The sequence below is a fragment of the Suncus etruscus genome, chromosome 1, assembly GCF_024139225.1.
Source record: "Suncus etruscus isolate mSunEtr1 chromosome 1, mSunEtr1.pri.cur, whole genome shotgun sequence".
NCBI classification, from domain to species: Eukaryota; Metazoa; Chordata; class Mammalia; order Eulipotyphla; family Soricidae; genus Suncus; species Suncus etruscus.
In genome coordinates, this window is record NC_064848.1 from 47763330 (window position 1) to 47785358 (window position 22029).

The 22029-nt window shown below is 36.9% G+C and overlaps 1 protein-coding gene across 1 annotated transcript in view; it reads left to right on the forward strand.

The window, feature by feature from the left end:
* FOCAD (focadhesin) overlaps positions 1 to 22029 on the forward strand; it is a 326609-nt gene that overhangs the window by 57844 nt on the left and 246736 nt on the right. Inside the window, 3 exon segments of the mRNA XM_049769400.1 lie at positions 3659 to 3760; positions 8718 to 8922; positions 20969 to 21175. Coding sequence (XP_049625357.1) covers positions 3659 to 3760; positions 8718 to 8922; positions 20969 to 21175 — 514 coding nt within the window.

The following is a 22029-nucleotide window of genomic DNA, read 5'->3' on the forward strand; positions in this document are numbered from 1 at the left end:
TATTTATTTAATATTATCCATAGACTTTGAGATTGGATTACTCAATGTAATATACTGAATGCAGTATCTTTCGGAAATGGCATTCTAGTGACATAACACTAAATTAGAAGATTTGTTTGCCAAAAAATATATATTTTTTTCTAATTTTACTTTAGATCTAGTACTTCTTATTTCTGTTTACCTGATTACTTTGAATTAAGCTGGTTTGTAAAGGAGATAGATCTTGAATAGCTTATTTGTGGAGTTGGACGGGCTGAGAAATGGGAAGGAACAGTGAATGATTTGAAATTAGAATACTTAATTGATTGCTAGGACTAGAGTGATATAGTACAGTGGGTAGGGCTCTTGCTTTTCATGAAGTTAATTGGAGTTTGAGCCCAGTACCTGAGCCAAAAGTGATCCCTGAGTGCAGAGCTAGTAATAAGCACTGAATTTAAAATTGGGAAATGTGATTTTTATACCTTGTTTTTTTTTTTATTTATTTTGGCATAAACAGTTGCTTGGAGCAGTTCCTCAGCAATTGCACAAATCTGACCAGTGAGCAAATATCTGTTCTTTTACATAAAGAAGACTGTCCACATACATGACCTGTTGGGTGAGGTTGAGGAGAAAATGGAGATGTGATATCCCAATCCTGTAATAATGGTGGAGAGGTGCTTATGTTGGTACTTGCTTGTGCCATCAGTGGCTCACACTTGACTTTGACTTAATTAACACAAATTTCAGTGCTGGCATTTTTAAAAGCAGTATGTTGAGGTGATGATTCTGCTGTACCTTTTAGTTTAAGAAAAGCAAAAAAAAAATTCAAAAAGTTCTCAACTCCTGACTTGCTTGTGTATTTTTTCATTTCTGTAATTCTCAGCCCTGGCAACACCTTAGAATTGTCATAGACGTTTTTAATAATTACAGATGCATGCACTTTACTTCTGACAACCCTACTATTGTTGAGACCTGTATATTGGTATTTTAAGAAGCTCCATAGATGAAGCTAACATGCAGTCTTGGTTAGGCCTGGTCTTATAACTGTGTATCAGAGTTATCTGGATGATTGATTGATACTAAAGCAGGGTCTGAGAATTTACTTGGATTTCTAACAAGTTCTCATGTGAATAGCTTATATTACTGTTCTGTTTGCTTAGTTTTTTTGGACATTATCTAGTGATGCTCAGGGTTATTCCGGGTTTTATATTCAGGAGTGGGTTCCAGCAGTACTTTGGGGACCATGCAGGGCAGGGTATCAAACCCGTTGATTCCTATATGCAAAGAAAGTATCAGTTCCAGCATTAGAGCCTTTTAAAAAGGTCATCATGAATAATATATAATACTAGTTTAAAAATTAGCATTAAAGTTGCACACTTGGGGCTGGAACGATAGTACAGTGAGTAGGTTGTTTGCCTTACATGTGGCTGACCTGGATTCTATTCCCTGTATCCCATATGGTCTGCCTAGGCTGACAGAAGTAATTCCTGAGTACAGAGTTAGGAATAATCCTTGAACATTGCCAAGTGTGGCCTAAAAATCAAAAACAGAAATAAAATCACACAAGTATTCTTTCTTTCTTTCTTTCTTTCTTTCTTTCTTTCTTTCTTTCTTTCTTTCTTTCTTTCTTTCTTTCTTTCTTTCTTTCTTTCTTTCTTTCTTTCTTTCTTTCTTTCTTTCTTCCTTCCTTCCTTCCTTCCTTCCTTCCTTCCTTCCTTCCTTCCTTCCCTTCCTTCTTCCTTCCTTCCTTCCTTCCTTCCTTCCTTCCTTCCTTCCTTCCTTCCTTCCTTCCTTTCTTTCTTTCTTTCTTCCTTCCTTTCTTTCTTTCTTTCTTCCTTTCTTCCTTTCTTCCTTTCTTCCTTTCTTCCTTTCTTCCTTCCTTCCTTCCTTCCTTCCTTCCTTCCTTCCTTCCTTCCTTCCTTCCTTCCTTCCTTCCTTCCTTCCTTCCTTCCTTCCTTCCTTCCTTTCTTCTTTCTTCTTCCTTCCTTTCTTTCTTTCTTTCTTCCTTCTTCTCTTTCTTCCTTTCTTCCTTTCTTCCTTTCTTCCTTTCTTCCTTCCTTCCTTCCTTCCTTCCTTCCTTCCTTCCTTCCTTCCTTCCTTCCTTCCTTCCTTCCTTCCTTCCTTCCTTCCTTCCTTCCCTCCCTCCCTCCCTCCCTCCCTCCCTCCCTCCCTCCCTCCCTCTCTTTCTCTCTTTCTCTCTCTCTTTCTTCTTTCTTTCTTTCTTTCTTTCTTTCTTTCTTTCTTTCTTTCTTTCTTTCTTTCTTTCTTTCTTTCTTTCTTTCTTTCTTTCTTTCTTTCTTTCTTTCTTTCTTTCTTTCTTTCTTTCTTTCTTTCTTTCTTCTTTCTCTTTTTCTCTCTCCCTCCCTCCCCCCCCCCCCCCCCTCCCTCCCTCCCTCCCTCCCTCCCCCCCTCCCTCCCTCCCTCCCTCCCTCCCTCCCTCCCTCCCTCCCTCCCTCCCTCCCTCCCTCCTTCCTTCCTTCCTTCCTTCCTTCCTTCCTTCCTTCCTTCCTTCCTTCCTTCCTTCCTTCCTTCCTTCCTTCCTTCCTTCCTTCCTTCCTTCCTTCCTTCCTTCCTTCCTTCCTTCCTTCCTTCCTTCCTTCCTTCCCTCCCTCCCTCTGTCTCTCCCTCCCTCTTCTTTTTGATTTTGGGTCACATCAGGCAGCGCTCAGGGGCTACTCCTGGCTCTATGCTCAGAAATTGCTCCCGGTAGGCTCAGGGGACCATATGGGAGGCTGGGATTCAAACCACTGTCCTTCTGCTTGCAAGGCAAATGCCCTACCTCCATGCTATCTCTCCGACCCATATGATTTCTTCTATATTTAAAAGATTGATTTTTGCTATATATTTTGACAAATCATTTTCAATTTAATTAAAAATGTTTCTTAGGGGAAAGTCATATCAGTAAAAAAAAAGAACTATGTAGTACTTCTTAGTTTAAAAAGCTGATAAATTAACAGTGTCTAGTTGGCCTTTTGAATGATTTAAATTAACTTGTTTGTGCTTTTTTTTCTTTTTAAAATTTTCATACTTTTGAATCTTCCAGATTTCATGCCTTTTGTTTTATAAAGCATTTTAAGTTGTTTTAATGGGTAGGCCCAAAGGAAAAAAATTAATCTTGTGCAGGAGGAATTTCATACATTTTCAGTTTTGACAGTTTGTTGTTTGAGATGAGATGGATGTTTTCTGTTGTTCACTTTAAATATACTGGGGAAATCACAGAAATATAAATCAAGAAGAATGAAATAAGGAGGAGTAGAGAGGGAGAGAGAATGTTGGTTACAATTCGGGGGCAATAGAAGAATTGGAACTTTTAGGTTTTGGAAAGAACTGTAGGAAGAGGATGTGACCACGACTTCGAGGAATGAATGGATCAAGGATATCTGAGACAACTGTTGGATTAGAAGCATTGATAGAGGCATGTGCCAGCATCTGTTCTCAGAACCAGGTCTCTAAGTCTTGTAGTTTTTGTTTTCTGTTTTTAAACAATTTCTTTACAAGAAAATTAATTCTAATGAATTCTGAAACTATAATCTATGATAATATTATAGTGATATTTGTGATTTTGAAAATTTTCTGGATGGTGTTGGCTTTTCTTGTTGTTGTTTTGTCTCTATATTTGGATATTGTGAATGCATAGTCCTGAAATAACATTTCTCATTATGTCTCTCTGTGTTTTCAGAAATCATCCTCACCCTTTGATCACTGTGCTAGAACACAGACCTGATTGCTGGCCAGTACTTCTGCAACAGCTAACAGCTTTTCTCCAGCAATGCCCTGAAAGGTAAAGTAATGTAATAAGTCAGGTAGATGGAATGGGATATACTAATTTTTGAACCCCTTTTTCCTTAGCTGCTTTATGTTTAATTTTTCTTCTGAAGAAAAAAAATAAGCCATAGAGTATAGTTTATAGAGTATAGTATAGTATAGGCTATAGTTTTCTGTTTTCATTTGAAAAATAAAGGAAAAACTAATGAGATTAATTTGTTACTGAAATATTAAATAGATAAAAAGCTATCATTAAAAGGAAGTTAATATAAGAAATCAAGCATAGATTTGTTAAAAAAATTAAGAAAATATTCTGGGGTTCTGGCAAGATGACAGATGGGTGAAATGACATACCCTCCTCATATTTGCAGCTAAACAATTAATGAAGTGAAATATAGATCCTGAAAATGAATCAGGAGACTAGAGGGGCTGTGACTTCCCTGGAAGGTGTTGGAGGAGACTTTGTAGTGAGCAGGAATACTTTTATTTTTTGTTTTGTTTGCTCATTTTGGGGCCACACTCAGAGCACTCAGGGATCACTCCTGGCTCTGCACTCAGGAATTACTCTTGGTGGGGACTCGGGACCATATGCAGTGCTGGGGACTGAATCTAGGTTGACTGTGTGCAAGGTAAGTGCCCTATCTACTGTATTAATTTTCTAAAGGCAGGCAAATTTTTTAAAGAGGGGAGGAAGAACGGGGTCTTTTGGGTTACACTTGTTGATGCTCAGAATTTTTCACTCAGGGATCATTCTTGGAAGTCATGGTGGACAATATGTGGTGCCAAGATTTAACTGGAACTAGTTGCATATGAGGCAAATGCATTATTATATCTGTACTGCTTTGCCAGCCCTGAATTGAATACAGCTTTTAAGGGTTAAAGGAGACTTATTTGTCTATTTATTTTAAATAAAGAGACCTATATACTTGGAGCATCGCTCTTATTGTATCCACCTGTGACTACCATTGAATGAAAAATAAAAGTTTCACCTTTATGGAACTGAGAAGTGCATACAATGACAATGATGTGATGTTTTTTAGGTCTGGATACTTAGAGTTTTTCTTATTTAATGCATACTTTTTCAGTTAAAGGGTACAATATTGGATGTCACATGACAAGTGATGGATAGTTTGAGCTCAAATCTCAGGATTTTGATTCATTCTAGTGAGAGTTTTTTACTACTTTTTTCTTAGTGAAGACTTATATAGAAACATATACAACTAGTTTCTTTTTATAACATTGTTAGAAAAGGACTATGATGGAAGGATATTAGTACTTTAATGATGATTTCAATGTGGAAGAGTTATACTTCTATAGCACATACAGTTATGTTGACCTCGTAACTGCCTCAGAAATATAAAAATTATTTGATCACTTTGGTGTTTCAGTTTACTCGCTTACATAGATATTGATATAAAGATATCTATCTTTATATCAATATCTATGTTTGGTATGCCCCTTTTCACTTTCAAGTCTTGTCAATTTCATACTCCACTGAAGTGAGAGTTAATCATCAGCTGCCACATAGAAAATACAAAAATTTGAAGTCATTACAAATTAAATCCAAGGAAAGGTGAACATTGTAGATTGTCCTTAAGAAGCTCAACATTTCGTTGGTGGTGAGAATATTGCACTGGTGAAGGGGGGTGTTCTTTACATGACTGAAACCTAATCACAATCATATTTGTAATCAAGATGCTTAAATAAAGATATTATAAATAAAAAAGAAGCTCAACATTGTACTTCTGGTTTCAAATGATAATAACATTTATGAAGTTTCTTTATATGAACCTTCCATTTTACTGTCAGCCCTTCAACAATAGGAGAAAATTGAAAAGCTCTTTGTGAATAGTCTTGACATGTGCATAGTATTTGCTCTTTGGAGATTATGCTATCAATGACACCTGAGGAAACAGTTTCTTGTTTGTTTGTTTGTTTGTTTGTTTGTTTGTTTTGTTTTGGGTCAGTCTTTGCTGAGTTCAGGTCTTCTAGCTTTGTGCTTTGGTTTACTCCTAGTGGTACTGGTGAACATATGTGCTATTGGATATCAATCCTAGTTTGGCCATGTACAAGTCAAGTGCTTTACCCTTGTAATTTCTCTGGCCCAGGGAAAGTCACTTCAAGCTCTTTACTGAAAATGTATATTTCATATTCTAGCCTTTTCATATATCATTTAATTACTTGATCTACAAAGCTTTTCTTTCCTTTCCCAAAACAAAGGAATGAGAAAGATATGTTTTCAAATTAATTATGAATGCATAGTATTTCTTTTGATTTCTATTGATTATGTAAGTATTGTAGTCATTATTTAAAACATTCCTCAAGATTATGAACTTTTTCAGAATAAGGATTTAATATAGTTTTGTTTCTTACTCTTCACCAGCACACAGAAAAGTGAATATAGTTACTTCAGTAAATTTTTCCAAGCAAGTAAATAAATGAAGAGATAAATGAAATACTTATCAATTGAGTAATTTACATTTTTAAATTGAAGTTAGTTCTGTTTTGAAATCACATAGCTGTGGAATGTATAAAATTATGTTGTGAACCAAAATTCAAAGCTATTTCCTCCTTGATTTACATAGTATGTCTTTCTTTTAACTCTTTATACATTCCCAAACAGAGCTAATTGTCTGTATTGGACTGTATGCTTCTGAATTTTTGGGGGTGGGGCACACCTGGCAACGCTCAGGGATTACTTCTGATTCTGTGCTCAGGAACTACATCTTTTAGTGCTTAGTGGACAGTATGTAATGCTGGACATCAAACCAGATCAGTGGTGTGCAAGGCAAGCATTTTTACCACTGTGCTATTGCTCCATTCCTGTGAGACTCTTTGCTTCTTAAGGGCTTAAAATACCTGGTTTATCTTTATATATTATTAAATAATTCCTGGTGTGCAATGATTATGATAAGTACTCAAGTAAGTGAAATTACTTTATTTAATTGATGCTTACTAACATCAAGTACTTTATAACAGTGGACCTTAACTGCCAGTCCACACATATAGGGATAGAAAGGATGAAAGCCACTGCTCTACTACAGTGGTTATTACTGTTGATCCATGGAATGGTATACAGACAGGTGCAGGTTTACAGTAAAAAGGTTGGGTATTGTTTTTTATATCTTAGTGTAACACTGAATTGATGAATAACTGAATATCTCTTTGAATGCCTAGTATGTAAAGGTATAAGTGCTGTAACAGCAAAGAGGATTCTTGGTCCATGTTCTATTTTGGCTTGTAGACTGGCACAGGCTGATATAAATATGTAAAATATATTATTATATTATATTACATTACATTACATTATAATATTATATTATATTATTATTATATATGGACACACTCACACACACACACATATATAAAATGAATGATACTAATGTCATTTTTCTACTGAAGTACTAAGTATCTGACTTAGGATAGGTATTATGTAAGGCCTCAGAAAAATTTTTATTTTAGGGGGTGCCCACATCTGGCAATGCTCAGGGATTATTTTTGGCTCTGCACTCAGGAATTTTTTCTAGAGGGCTTGGGGAACCAATTTGGATGCCAAGGATTGAATTTAGGTTGGCTGTATGTAAGACAAATGCTCTACTCTCTGTTCTATAGTTCTGGACCCTCAGAAAATCATTTTAATGTTGAGAACTGAAAGAAAATAGAAATTAAACAGAGGAAGGGAAAGAAAAGGGAGGACTTACAGATAAAGACTATTATAGATGTAGATAAAGGGAACAGTTAGACAAAAGGAAGCCTGGATGATTTAATTGAAGATCCAAAAAGTTTAGTGTTGCTCAGTAGAGCATAGAATAAAGCAAGAAATGATACTATAACAAAAAGTAAAGGAAGGTTTGTGAATTTTGCTAATTATTTTATCTTAAGGGTAAATACTAATCGTTTCAATGACATATTCACTTTTTTTTTTTGGTTTCTGGGTCATACCTGGCAGCGCTCAGGGGTTCCTCCTGGCTCTACACTCAGAAATCACTCCTGGCAGGCTCGGGAAACCATATGGGTTGCCAGGATTCGAACCACCACCCTTCTGCATGCAAGGCAAATGCCCTACCTCCATGCTATCTCTCTGGCTCCCATATTCATATTTTTTATATCAATAAGGGAATTTATGGTATTTTAGTGATTTTGGACTAGGTATTAGGATATGCTGAAATCTATAGATATCAAGGACATTTGTAGATTTATAGGACATTTGTTTAATGGGAAAAAATTAAGAGAGCAACTTGACATTCATTTTATATCATATGTCTTAATTTTATGAGTTTTTGTGTGAGAATCAAATAAATTATAAATTACATAACTTGTACCTGTAGTGTTAAGAAGTTGACAGGTAAATAATAACTATTATCATCCTTTAGAGGGGGTATGACTTTATTTTTATATATAGTAAACATAGTTTATATTTTAAATAATATCTCATTTGTACAGTTTTTCCATACTTTGGAGATGGATCCCAATATCTAATATTCTGATTTGGGATAGGGGGTGTTATTAGATATATCTGGTAGTGGTTCTTGAGCTACTCCTCGCTCTATTCTTGGGGAACACTCCTGACAATACTGGGGGCCCATATGGTGCCAAGGATCAAATCAGGGTTGGTGAGATATAAAGTAAGTGCTATTTGTTCTACCCATGAAAAATTATTTTATAAGATTCTCAGGTGATTTGAATATTTTCCATAGACTGGTGAACATGTGATTCCTATTCTGATGTATAAGTAGCAATTCAATCTTTGACATCAAGCTTATGATTTCAGGTGTTGAATTGTTTTTTCTGTTTTACAAAGAGCTACTTGAGATGGGTTTTGGTAGGTCATCGTAGAATAAGAGTCATCAAAAATTAAATTTGGTGGGATGATAGCTTGTGATATGTCATAAATTATAAATTGGTATTAGCTTCATCTTTACTTGTTATTTTGTTGAACTCAGTGACTGGTTTATGTTTTACATGTCTTGCAGGTCAGAAGTTTCATGTATTCAAATAATAACACCATTTTTATGGTACCTCTATTGTGAGCCTTCCCAGTTACAAGAAAATGCTAAACTTCGTCTAGCACTCTTGAAAGTCTTACTTCAACCCCGGGCTATTTATGACAAAGGACAACCAACTGTATTGGAACAGCAGATACTACAACTGTGTTGTGACATGATTCCATGCTTGCAGGTAAAACCGTCCATCTTTCTGCAGTAACAAAGTATCATCATTCAGCATCTATTGAGTTATTACCATATATAAGGTAGAACCTGTGTGATTTTGCAACCTCAAGATACAATTCTGTCTCTAGAAAGACTGGTAGTATTTTGGAGATGATGAAGGAAACAAGCCTACTTTTATTATTAGTATATACAATGTTAATACCGTCAAGAAATGCAAATCAGCGTAGTCCTTTTTCAAGATGGAAAAGAATGAAAACTTTTCTTTGTTTCAAAGATTAATTTTGTGTTTTAAAAATAAGTTTACAGTTATTCTAGTCTGTCAGCAAGAGCTTGGAAGCCCAACAACCTGGTTTCTGTTCACTTTTGTTTCCATTGTAGGGATTTACTATAGGAAAAAAAATAGACAAAAAACTTCTGGGGAGCCTGGTGTAGAAAGAGGTGGGAAGACCAGGCTAGAGGTATAGTGTTGGAGAGTCATAGACACTTTTTAGTAGTGGTGGTGCAGAAATTCTATGCATGCCTAAACTATAATAAGAAAATTAATTAAAAAATTTTTGGGGCTGGAGAGATAGCAGAGTGGTAGACCATTTGCCTTGCATGAAGCTGATTCGAACAGATGGTGGTTCAAATCCCAGCATCCCTTATGGTTCCCCATGCCTGCCAGGAGCGACTTCTGAGAGCAGAGCCAAGAGCAACTCCTGATCGCCACTGGGTGTGACCCAAAAACAAAACAAAATATTAGAAAGGGAAGAACTTTTCAGGGAAAGAATTTTGAGCTGAATTTTTCCTTGAGACATGAAAAAGAGAAAAGGATTATAAACAAGAATCCTCTTTGTACAAATTAGAAAATGATATATATTTGATCTTATACAGTTGGGGGAATAAGACTTGACAGTGTGCTGCTTAGATTCTAGTTTCCAACGGTCCCTTTATAACATATATTGTGACCTTAATGGAGCATGCTATTTAGAAAACCAGAGCCTAGAAAGTTGAGACATTATAAGTTTTCATAATTCAGTCAGAGGGACAGGTATAGGTACAAAATAACCTTATCATATGAATGGATACACAAAAGAACATAATAGGGGATTAACTAATGCTTGGAAATAATAGAAACCAGGAACAGGAACAGTATAACTGGTCCTTAGTATGGATGGGGAGAGGGGATACCTCTGTTCAGGGAAGGGGCCATGATCACAATGATAAGAGAGAAGTAGTTACTTTGGATTAGGACTGGATACTGAAAGGAGATAAAGTATTATGCAAGATTTTCTATCAATTACAGTGTTGTAAACCATAGTACCTAAAAAAGAATGTGGTGAAAGGAAAAAAGTGTCTGTCATTGAGGTGGGAAGAAAGCCGTGGGACATTGGTGGAACGAAGTAGATACTGGTGAAGGATTGGTGTTAAAATTGTAACCTTGAAACTCAGTAATAAAATCTTAGTAACTTTGTGATTCACAGTGATTAAATTAAAATATTTATCAATTCTAATAAATCAAAATACCTAGGGAGACTAATATATAATATATATCACATGTCTTACATGTGTATTCATATATACTTTATATTGTGGTTTTGGTATAATGTTTAACTTTTTTAGATTATTCCATCCTGTAATTGATGTATGCTGTTTGCCTAGAACCTTAGCTGATGGGAGAAATCTGAATAATTTTCTAAGTGATCACTTAAGGTCACAGATGACCTGTTTTAAGTTTGTTTTAGCAAAGAGTGACTGGATTGAATTTTTCCTTTGTGACTCATAAATACTCTTTCCTGTAATCAAGGCAGAACAAAGTTAATTACAATGAATTCTCCTGTGGCTTTTCCAACTCATTTGTTTTGTATGAGCAATAAAGCAAAGCATAGGCGGAACATCTTGAGTTCGGGCACACTTCTCACTATACTTGCTTCCCTGTTCTGTGCTTTTTGGTAGCTGTTTGCCTTGACCACCACAAATCTATATTGACAAGATTAAATACTAATTTAGTGGTGGATTCTTTAGAGCATTTTCCAGAATCTGTGATTTGGTAATATGGTTAGATTAGATGTGAAAGAAAAACGATGAGCCATTTGAAACTAGAGTCATAAATATATTTAATTGCTTAACAAATCACTTTATTTAAAATTGAACCTATCTAGTGATGGTGTAATTATTACCCCCTGACTCCATGTTCTTTTGGTCTTTTTTTTTGTTTGTTTTTGACCCACACCTGGCTGTGCTCAGGGGATACTCCTGGCTCTGTGCTCAGAAATCACTCCTGGCAGGCTCGGGGACCATATGGGCTGTCGGGGATCCAACTCAGGTCCATATAGGGTCGTCTGCATTCAGGTCAGATGCATACCACAGTGCTATTGCTCTGGCCCCTCCATGTATTGTTTTACTTTCTTACAGAAAAACTGTTTTATGATTACTTAACTATTTTAGTGATAGGAAACATTCTCATAAAAAGAAACTATTTATGTTTTAAATCAAGTACTTCTAATTCACCTTCATTTTTCTTTTTTTTTTTCGCCTTCATTTTTCTAAAAATTTACTATTAGTCCAATATTTTAACCAAAGAAAAAATACATTTTTAGAAAGGCCAATGTTTCATTGCTTTTTCAAATTAATTTCTTTTCATCCTCTCTTCTTTCATGTTTTTTTTTTTAATCTTTATCAGTTACTTTTTTTTTTTCAGGAAATGGCTTCATTGCATTATCCTTTGTCAGCAATTTTCTAATATATTGATACCATGAAATATTTTCTTTCTTTTCTTTTTTTTTTTTTTTTTGGGTCACACCCAGCTGTGCTCAGGGGTTACTCCTGGCTGTCTGCTCAGAAATAGCTCCTGGCAGGCACGGGGGACCATATGGGACACCAGGATTCGAACCAACCACCTTTGGTCCTGGATTGGCTGCTTGCAAGGCAAACGCCGCTGTGCTGTGCTATCTCTCCGGGCCCATGAAATGTTTTCTAAGCACAAAATATAATACTTAAATATATGGTCTCATCTCTATCTCTAAATATTTTATTATTTCTGTATTATATTAATATATTATTTCTTGATTTTTGAAATAGTCCTAACTAGCTATTAACATGATGATGGTAGTCAACTATTTACTTTTCTTTTTATACATATTGATTTCCCATTTTATATTTGTGCAGTTGTCCTTATTTTGGACTTTACTTCTTTAAAATTTATGTTGAACACAATAACTTTTTTATTGGTTGATTGGTTGGTTGGTTTTATTTTTGTGACACACCTGGCAATGATTACAGATTACTCCTGACTCTGTGCTCAGGAGTGTCCCATATGGGATACTCGATTTGACCATATAAAAATCAAGTACTTTACCCAATGTACTATCTTTCCAGCCTTCTAGTTCTTTACTATTTTTGTGTTTTGGATCACACCCGGCAGCACTCGGGTTACTCCTGGCTTTTTGCTCAGAAATTGCTCCTGCTAAGCTTGGGGGACCATATGGGATGCTGGGATTCGAACCACCATCCTTCTGCATGCAAGGCATAAATGCCTTACCTCCATGCTATCTCTCTGGCCCCAGTTCTTTACTTTTGTGATTTTTGCTGTCTTATATGTGATCTATTTCATATGCTCTATTACTACATAAAAATGCAACTTTATTTTTAAAGAAGTCTTTTTAAGAATCTTGGCAACGTTAGAGTAGAGTCCTTAACTTATGGTAACGGAGGTTGTCTTTGATATAAATAAAGAATGGGTTAGGATTAAGAATTTTGAAAAGGAATTGCCATTGCTATTAAGAAGGTGTTTGTGGGGCTGGGCGGTGGCGCTAGAGGTAAGGTGCCTGCCTTGCCTGTGCTAGTCTTGGACGGACCATGGTTCAATATCCCAAATCTCCCTTCATCCCACCCCACCCCCACCTGTACTCCAGACAGGCTTTCCAGTTTCCTTATTCATTCACATGATTATGGTAGTTCTCAGTGTAGTTATTTCTATAGCTGCATTCACGACTCTTTGTGGTGAGCTTCATGTAGTGAGCTGGAAGTTCCAGACCTCCTCTAATTGTCTCTGAGGATTGTTCCAAAAATGACTTTTATTTTTCTTAAAACCCATAGATGAGTGAGACTATTCTGTGTGTCTCTCTCTCCCTCTGACTTATTTCACTTAACATAATAGACTCCATGTACATCCATGTATAGGAAAATTTCATGACTTCATCTCTCCTGACGACTGCATAATATTTCATTGTATATATGTTCCACAGTTTCTTTAGCCATTCGTCTGTTGAAGGGCATCTTGGTTGTTTCCAGAGCCTGGCTATTGTGAATAGTGCTGCAATAAATGTAGGTGAGAGAAAGGGGTTTTTGTATTGTATTCTTGTGTTCTTAGGGAATATACCTAAGAGTGGAATAGCTGGGTCAAATGGGAGCTCAATTTCCAGTACTTGGAGGAATTTCCATTTCACTTTCCATAGAGGTTGGACTAGATGGCATTCCCACCAGCAGTGGATAAGAGTTTCTTTCTCTCCACATCCCCGCCAGCACTGATTGTTCTCATTCTTTGTGATGTATGCTAATCTCTGTGGTTTGAGATGGTATCTCATCATTGTTTTGATTTGCATCGCCATGATGATCAGTGATGAGGAGCATTTTTTTCATGTGCCTTTTGGCCATTTGTATTTCTTTTTTATCAAAGTGTCTGTTCATTTTTTCTCCCCATTTTTTGATGGGATTAGATTTTTTTTCTTATAAAATTCTGACAATGCCCTGTATATTTTGGATATAAGCCCCTTATCTAATGGGTATTGGGTGATTAGTTTCTCCCACTCAGTGGGTGGCTCTTGTATCCTGGGCACTATTTCTTTTGAGGTTCAGAAGCTTCTCAGCTTAATGTATTCCCATCTGTTGATCTCTGCTTCCACTTGCTTGGAAAGTGCAGTTTCCTCTTGAAGATGCCTTTAGTCTCAATGTCTTGGAGTGTTTTACCCACGTGTTGTTCTATATACTTTATGGTATCAGGTCTGATATCAAGGTCTTTAATCAATTTGGATTTTACCTTCATACATGATGTTAACTGGGGGTCTATGTTTGCTTTTTTGCAAGTGGCTAACCAGTTCTGCCAGCACCACTTGTTGAAGAGGTTTTCCATGCTCCACTTAGGATTTCTTGCTCCTTTATCAAAAATTAGGTGCTTGTATGTCTGGGAACATTGTCTGAGAACTCAATCCTATTCCACTGATCTGAGGGTCTGTCTTTATTCCAATACCATGTCGTTTTGATAACTATTGCTTTGTAGAACAGTTTAAAGTTGGGGAAAGTAATGCCTCCCATTTTCCTTTTCCCTAGCTTTAGCTATTCGAGGGTGTTTATTGTTCCAGATGAACTTCATAAGTGTTTGATCCACTTCTTTGAAGAATGTCATGGATATTTTTAAGGGGATCGCATTAAATCTGTATAATGCTTTGGGGAGTATAGCCATTTTAATGATGCTAATCCTGCCAATCCATGAGCAGGTTATGTGTTTCCATTTCCATGTGTCCCCTCTCATTTCTTGGAGCAGGGCTTTATAGTCTTCTTTGTATAGGTCCTTCATATCCTTGGTCAAGTTGACTCCAATGTATTTGAGTTTGTGTGGCACTAATGTGAATGGGATTGCCTTTTTGACATCCTTCTCTTCCGTATGATTATTGGTGTATAAAAAGGCCTTTTATTTCTGTGTGTTAATTTTGTAGCCTGCCACCTTGTTATATGAGTCTATTGTTTCTAGAAGCTTTTTGGTAGAGTCTTTAGGGTTTTCTGCATAGAGTATCATGTCATCTGCAAACAGTGAGAGCTTGACTTCTTCCTTTCCTATATGGATTTCCTTGATATCTTTTTCTTGCCTGATTGCTATAGCAAGCACTTCCAGTACTATGTTGAAGAGGAGTGGTGAGAGCGAACAGCCTTGTCTTGTACCAGAATTTAGAGGAAAGGCTTTTAGTTTTTTCCATTGAGGATAATAATTGCCATTGGCTTGTGGTAGATGGCTTCAACTAGATTGAGAAGCTTCCTTTCATTCCCATCTTGCTGAGAGTTTTTTTTTTTTATCAAGAATAGGTGTTAGACCTTATCAAATGCTTGATCTGTGTCTATTGATATGATCTTATGATTTTTATTTTTCTTCTTGTTGATGTTGTGTATGATGTATGATGTTGATAGATTTACGGATGTTAAACTATCCTTGCATTCCTGGGATGAAACCTACTTGGTTGTAGGTTTTCTTCTTTATGATGCATTGGATCCTATTTGCCAGGATTTTATTGAAGATCTTTGCATCTGCATTAATCAGGGATATTGGTCTGTAATTTTCTTTTTTGGCAGCATCTCTGTCTGGTTTTGGTATCAAGGTTATGTTGGCTTCATAAAAGTTGTTTGGGAGTGTTCCCTTTTTTTCAGTTTCATGGAAGAGCCTGGCTAGGATTGGTAGTAGCTCCTCTTGAAAGGTTTGAAAGAATTCATTAGGAAATCCATCTGGGCCTGGGCTTTTCTTTTTGGGCAGATGTTTGATTACAGTTTCAATTGCTCAGTCGTGATGGGGATGTTTAGATATGCTACATCCTCCTTACTTAACTGTGGAAGGTTATAAGTGTCCAAGAGTTTTTCCATTTCTTCTAGGTTCTCATGTTTAGTAGCATAAAGTTTCTCAAGTAGTCTCTGATTACTCTTTGGATCTCTGCAATATCTGTCGTGATCTCCTCCTTTTCATTTCTAATATGGGTTATCAGGTTTCTCTCTCTCTCTTTCTTTGTGAGTTTTGCCAATGGCCTATCAATCTTGTTTATTTTTTCAAAGACCCAACTTCTGCTTTCGTTGATCTTTCGGATTGTTTTTTGGTTTTCCACTTCGATTTCTGCTTTCAGCTTTGTTATTTCCTTCTGTCTCCCTATTTTCGGTTCCTTTTGTTGGTCATATTCTAATTTTTGAGCTGCGTTATTAAGTTATTCAGGTATGCCCCTTCTTTCTTCCTGATGTGTGCTTGTAGAGCTATAAATTTTCCTCTCAGGACTGCTTTTGCTGTGTCCCATAGATTCTGGCAGTTTGTGTCTTCATTATCATTTGTTTCCAGGAAAGTTTTGATTTCTTTTTTGATTTCATCTCGGACCCACTGGTTGTTCAGTAGCAGCCTTTTTAATTTCCAATTGTTAAAGTTTTTCTTTTGTGTTCTATTGTAGTTCACATCTAATTTCAGAGCCTTGTGGTCAGCAAAGGTAGCCTGTAAGATTTCTATCTTCTTGATTTTTGGAGGTATGTTTTCTGTGTCAGCATGTAGTCTATCCTGGAGAATGACTCATGTACATTGGAGAAGAATGTATATCCAGGTTTTTTGGGATGGAGTGTCCTATATATATCTACTAGTCCTCTATCTTTTATTACTCTTTTCAGGGCTAGTATGTTTTTGTTGGGTTTCAGTCTGGTTGACCTATCAAGTGTTGATAGGGCCATGTTGAGGTCTCTCACAATTATTGCGTTATTATTGATGTCTTCTTTCAGATTTGTCAGTAACTGTATTAGATAATTTGCTGGTCTCTCATTGGGTGCATATATGTTTAATAGTATGATTTCTTCCTGTTGCACAGATCCCTTGATTACTACATAGTGTTCATCTTTGTCCCTTACCAGTTTTCTGAGTATAAAGTTGGTGTCATCAGATATTAATATGGCCACCCCAGCTTTTTTGAGGGTGTTGTTTGCTTGGATGATTTTTCTCCAGCTTAAATTTTGAGTCTATGTTTGTTATGACTATTCAGGTTTGTTTCTTGTTGGCAGCAGAAGGTTGGATTCATCTTTTTGACCCATTTTGCTACTCTGTGTCTTTTAGTTGGTGAATTTAGTCCATTGACATTGAGGGAGATGATTGTCATAGGATTTAATGTCATCTTTGTAGATAAGTTTGCTGTGTTTGTTGGTCTCTCTTTTCTTAAAGTAGTCCCGTCAGTTTTTCCTTTAAGGCTGGTTTTTCATCTGTGAAGTTTATGAGCTGTTGTTTATCCACGAAGCTATGTATTCTTCCTTCAAACCTGAACGTGAGTCGGGCTGCGTGCAGTATTCTCGGTGAGGCATTTATTTCATTCAATCTTGTCACAATATCCCACCACGTCTTCTGGCCTTGAGAGTTTCTTGTGACATGTCTGCTGTAAGTCTTAGGGATGCTCCTTTGAATATAATTTTCCTTTTTGATCTTGCTGGTTTCAGTATTCTATCTCTATCTGTGGTATTTGTCATTGTAACGAGGATGTGTCTTTGGGTGTTTTTCTTTGAGTCTCTTTTAGCTGGTACTCTTCAGGCATGCACGGTTTGATTGCATGTATTCTTTAACTCTGGGAGTATCTCTTTGTTGATGTCTTTGACAGTTGATTCTTCCTGGAGTTCTCCTACCTGGGTCTCTGGGACTCTAATGATTCTTATGTTGTTTCTGTTGAGTTTATCAAAGACTTCTATTTTCATCTGTTCGCATTCCTTGTGTACTTTTTTCATTGCCTGATTGTCTTAAGGTTCTTTTCCAATTTCTTCTGCTGTGTGAGTTTTTCTGCATCTCATCTTCCAGTACTATGATTCTCTCCTCAGCTACAGTTACCCTGCTGGCGAGGCCATCCATTGAGGTTTTCAGTTGAGCTACCGTGTTTTTCAGATCTGTTATTTTAGTTTGGAGTTTTCTGATTTCTGTCTTTGTGTTCTGTTCAGATCGATCTATGCTTTCTTTCAGTTCTACAAACATCTTCCATATTGCTATATTAAGTTAGTTATCTGAGAGGTTAATCAGATGGTTGGAATTTAAGTCACCGGATCTATCGTCTTCATTCTCTGTGCATGTTGTTTGCCTGTGAGGTTTCCCCATTGTCACGCTTGTTGTGTGGTTTTTTCCTGCGTGTTGTGGTGGAGTTCATTGGTTAGAAAGAGTGCGTAACCGCAAATTGAACCAGAGTGCCGTGCTTTTCTGCTGCCTCTAATTGACAGTTTTTTGGGGGTGTGCTCCTTGGCCTCTGAGGAGACCTTCAGGTATTTAAGAAACACAGATGGCACAGGACAGATTTCCCTTGAAGTCCTCAGAGTGATCAAAGGCACAACAGGGCGGAGCCTTCGCAGGCCAGAGAGCTCAGCTTATTGGTTGGCGACCCCCAGAGCCAGACTTTAAGCACTGGGCAGCTTCAAAATGCAGTTTTTTGGGGTTGTGCTCCCTAGGCCTCTGAGGAGACCTTCAGGTATTCAAGAAACACAGACAGGCACAGGACCCATACTGTATATTTGTAAAAGAACACTAATTTACCTTCTGGACTGTTCTAATTTTTATTTTACAACTTAATATTTTATCCCACTTGATCTTTCAGTATCTTTCTGTTTCTTATTTGCTAAAAATTAATTTTTTCTTCTGAGTATAACTTATAGTCATTTTGGGTTATTTTGGTTGTAGCAACTGGTGAAAGTTACAGCTGGTCAACCGTAGACTTTCCTCTCAATGGATTTAGCAGACACAGGCTCCTGATTGAAGCAGATGGTTCATTGTTCATAATCTGTGGGAAATGCCAGTGTGTTTGTGGGCAGGACCATATCCATAATACCAACTTCAGAATTTTGATCAGAACAGCTGGGTTTGAATTGGATTGAGACTTTCAAGAGTACCCAAGTACTTTCTTTCTAACACATTTGCCTGTTGAGAAGATATCCTTCCATTTGAATATCTTTTTTCATCACATTTGCCAAGTATGGAAATGATGCCCACAGGTAAGGTTACCTAAGGAATTATCTTCTTAGAGGTAGGGCTTGGTATGCATTAATATAGCATCCTAATCTTTTACTCCCAGGTAACTTTGTTGGGAATTAGAAAGCAAATTTTATTTGAAGACTAAGTCAGAACTAACCGTAATTCCCTTTGACATGTTGGCACTATCATAGTTTGTTATACAAAGAGTTGTACTCAGTGCCAAAGAAATAGCTCAAAGGACTAGAGAGAACACTTGCTTTGAATACAGGAGACTGGGTTTCATTTTTGGTTTCAAAAGCACTTCCAAGAGACCCTCAAGCTGAGGGAGGAGTACAACGTAATGGTATAGTCCAAGGGATGAGGCATGGTGAGGCGAATGAAAGGACTATAGTCAGAGAATTAGAAAAAATAAATTATGCCAGCCAGCACTAATAATAAGTTAATTTAGCCAGCAATGAAAGAAGTCAGATTTGCATAGTTTAATCCTTTTTGAGTTTTGTGAATTTCTTTACCTTATTTAAAATATATGAGTTTGAGAAATATATATTTAAATTATTTTTTAAATGACAGACATTTATTAGAATATATAACGGCAAATCTTACACAGTGATATTTAAGGTACACAACGGCAAATCTTACACAGTGATATTTAAGGTACACTGTGACAATAAATGAGGGCCTTTCCACCAGCAGTGTTGTCCTCTCTTCATCTCTGTTCCGAAGCATATATTCCTTATCTCCCTCCTTTATCCCCCAGAATGCTAGTGCATCTATAAATTTTTTTAATATCTTTATTTAAACACTGTATTTACAAACATGATGTAGTTGGGTTTCAGTCATAGGAAGAACACCCCCCTTCACCAGTGCAACATCACCGATGCCCCCAACTCTCCGCCCCCCCTACCTGCATTTGAGACAGGTTTTCTCCTTCCCTCATATATTGACATTATTATGATAGTCCGGCCCTCATCTCTGGGAATTATTTCAATAGTGATTTTTATTTTTCTTAAAGCCCATAGAGTGAGACTATTTGGTGTCCCCCTCTCTCCCTCTGACTTATTTTACTCACAAATAGATTTGATGTACATCCATTTATAGGAACATTTCATGACTGCATCTTTCCTGACAGCTGTATAATATTCCATATGTACTACAGTTTCTTTTACCAGTTATCTGTTGAAGGACATCTTGGTTTTTCCAGTCTTGCTACTGTAAATAGTGCTGCAATGAATATAAGTGTGAGGAAGGGGTATTGCGTTTTTAGTTCTTAGATTTTATCCTGAGGAGTTGTATAGCTGAATTGTTTGGGAGCTCAATTTCCAGGTTTTTTTTTTGAGGAATCTCCATAGTTTTCCATAAGGACTGGACTAGACAGTATTCCCACCAGCAGTGAATGAGAGTTCCTTTCTCCCTACATCCCCTCCAGTACCGATTGTTCTTGTTCTTTGTGATGTGTGCCAGTCTTTGTGGCATGAGATGGTACCTCATTGTTGTTTTGATTTGCATCTCCCAGATAATTAGTGATGTGGAATTTTTTTCATGTGTCTTTTGGCCATTTGCATTTCTTCTTTGAGAAATTGTTTATTTTTTCTCCCCATTTTTTTTTGGTGGTTTTTTGGGCCACACACGGTACTGCTCAGGGGTTACTCTTGGCTATGCGCTCAGAACTCGCTCCTGGCTTGGGGGACCATATGGGATGCCAGGGGATTGAACCGCGGTTCGTCCTAGGCTTGTGCTGGCAAGGCAGACACCTTACCTCTAGCGCCACCGTGCCAGCCCCATCTTCTCCCCTTTTTTTGATGGGGTTAGATATTTTTTCTTGTTAAGTTCTGTCAGTACCTTGTATATCTTAGATATTAGCCCCCTTATGGGTATTGGGTGAATAGCTTCTCCCATTCTGTGTGTAGCTTTTGTATCTCAGGCATTATTTCTTTTGAGGTACAGAATCTTCTCAGCTTAATATAGTTCCATCTGTTTATTTCTGCTTTGACTTGTTTGGAGAGTCCTTGAAGATTTCCTTTAGACTCAGTGTCTTGGAGTGTTTTACTTATGTGTTGTTCTATATACCGTATGGTTCAGGTCTGATATCAAGGTCTTTAGTTCATTTGCATTTGACCTTTGTGCATGGTGTTAGATGGAGATCTGAGTTCATTTTTTGCAAGTGGCTGACCAGTTGTCCCAATACCATTTGTTGAAAAGGCTTTCCTTGCTCCATTTTGCATTCATGCCCCTTTATCAAAGATAAGTTGATTGTATGTCTGGGTAACATTGAGAAATATATTTTATTGATAAAACTTATTATGCAGGTTAAAATTATCCTGATCTGAGCATTATTTCAACTTTTTTTTAACAGTTAAAAGATTTGATACAGACAACAGAAGTGATGTTATTTATTGAAGAAGTATATTTAACCCTTCTGCGTCATCCTATTTTCTGGAAAGTCCAGCTGATCCAGCTAACCCTTCAGGTCCTGTGTGTTTGTGAAGTCAGCTTAAAGATAACTGGGGAATGCTCATCTTTAATTTGTCTTTTAGAACACAGCATTGAATCGTTGAATGAGGTAAGGACTGAAGAAATTTATTTTACTTATTTTTAGTGAGTTGGTGGTTTTTTTATAACTGCATACCTAAACTTTTATTTTAGTATCGTTAGATCTTACTACGAACATGCTACTACTACTATCATTTGTTACAAAATGAATCATTAAATACCCTTTGAATTACCACTTAAGGGTCTGCCCTTCTGATACTTTAAAAAATTATTCCTTGAATAAATTTGAATATTTGCTATATGCTATACTATATAGAATACATAAATGAAAAATGTACATTCTCTGAAATTAAGGATTTATGGACATTTCAAACAAATAATTGTAGTATAATAGTTATGGTAGAGAAAGGTAACCTGTAGCTTTTTTTTAAATTTGGTTTTGTTTTGGCGCCACACCCAGCAATAATCAGGGGTTATTTCTGGCTCTGCACTCAAATATTTCCTGCCAATTCTTGGGGAACCATATGAGATGCAAAGGATTGAACCTGTGTCGGCTGCATGCAAGGCAAATGCAAATGCAAGTGCCTTACCCACTACTACTACAGCCCCAAATTTTTGTTTGTTTTGTTTTGTTTTTGAGTCACACCTGGCTGTGCTCAGGATTACTTCTGGCTCTGCGCTCAGAAATTGCTCCTGGGAGGCACAGAAGATCATACGGGATGCTGGGATTTGAACCACAGTCCATCCTGGATTGGCTGCATGCAAGGCAAAGACCCTATGGTTGTGCTATTTCTCCAACTCCAGTACCAGATTTTGACTTTTTTTTTTCTTTTTTTTGTTATTTTGGTTTTTGGGCCACACCTGGCTTTGCGCTCAGAAATCGCTCCTGTCTTGGCGGGCCATATACTATGCTGGTGGATCGAA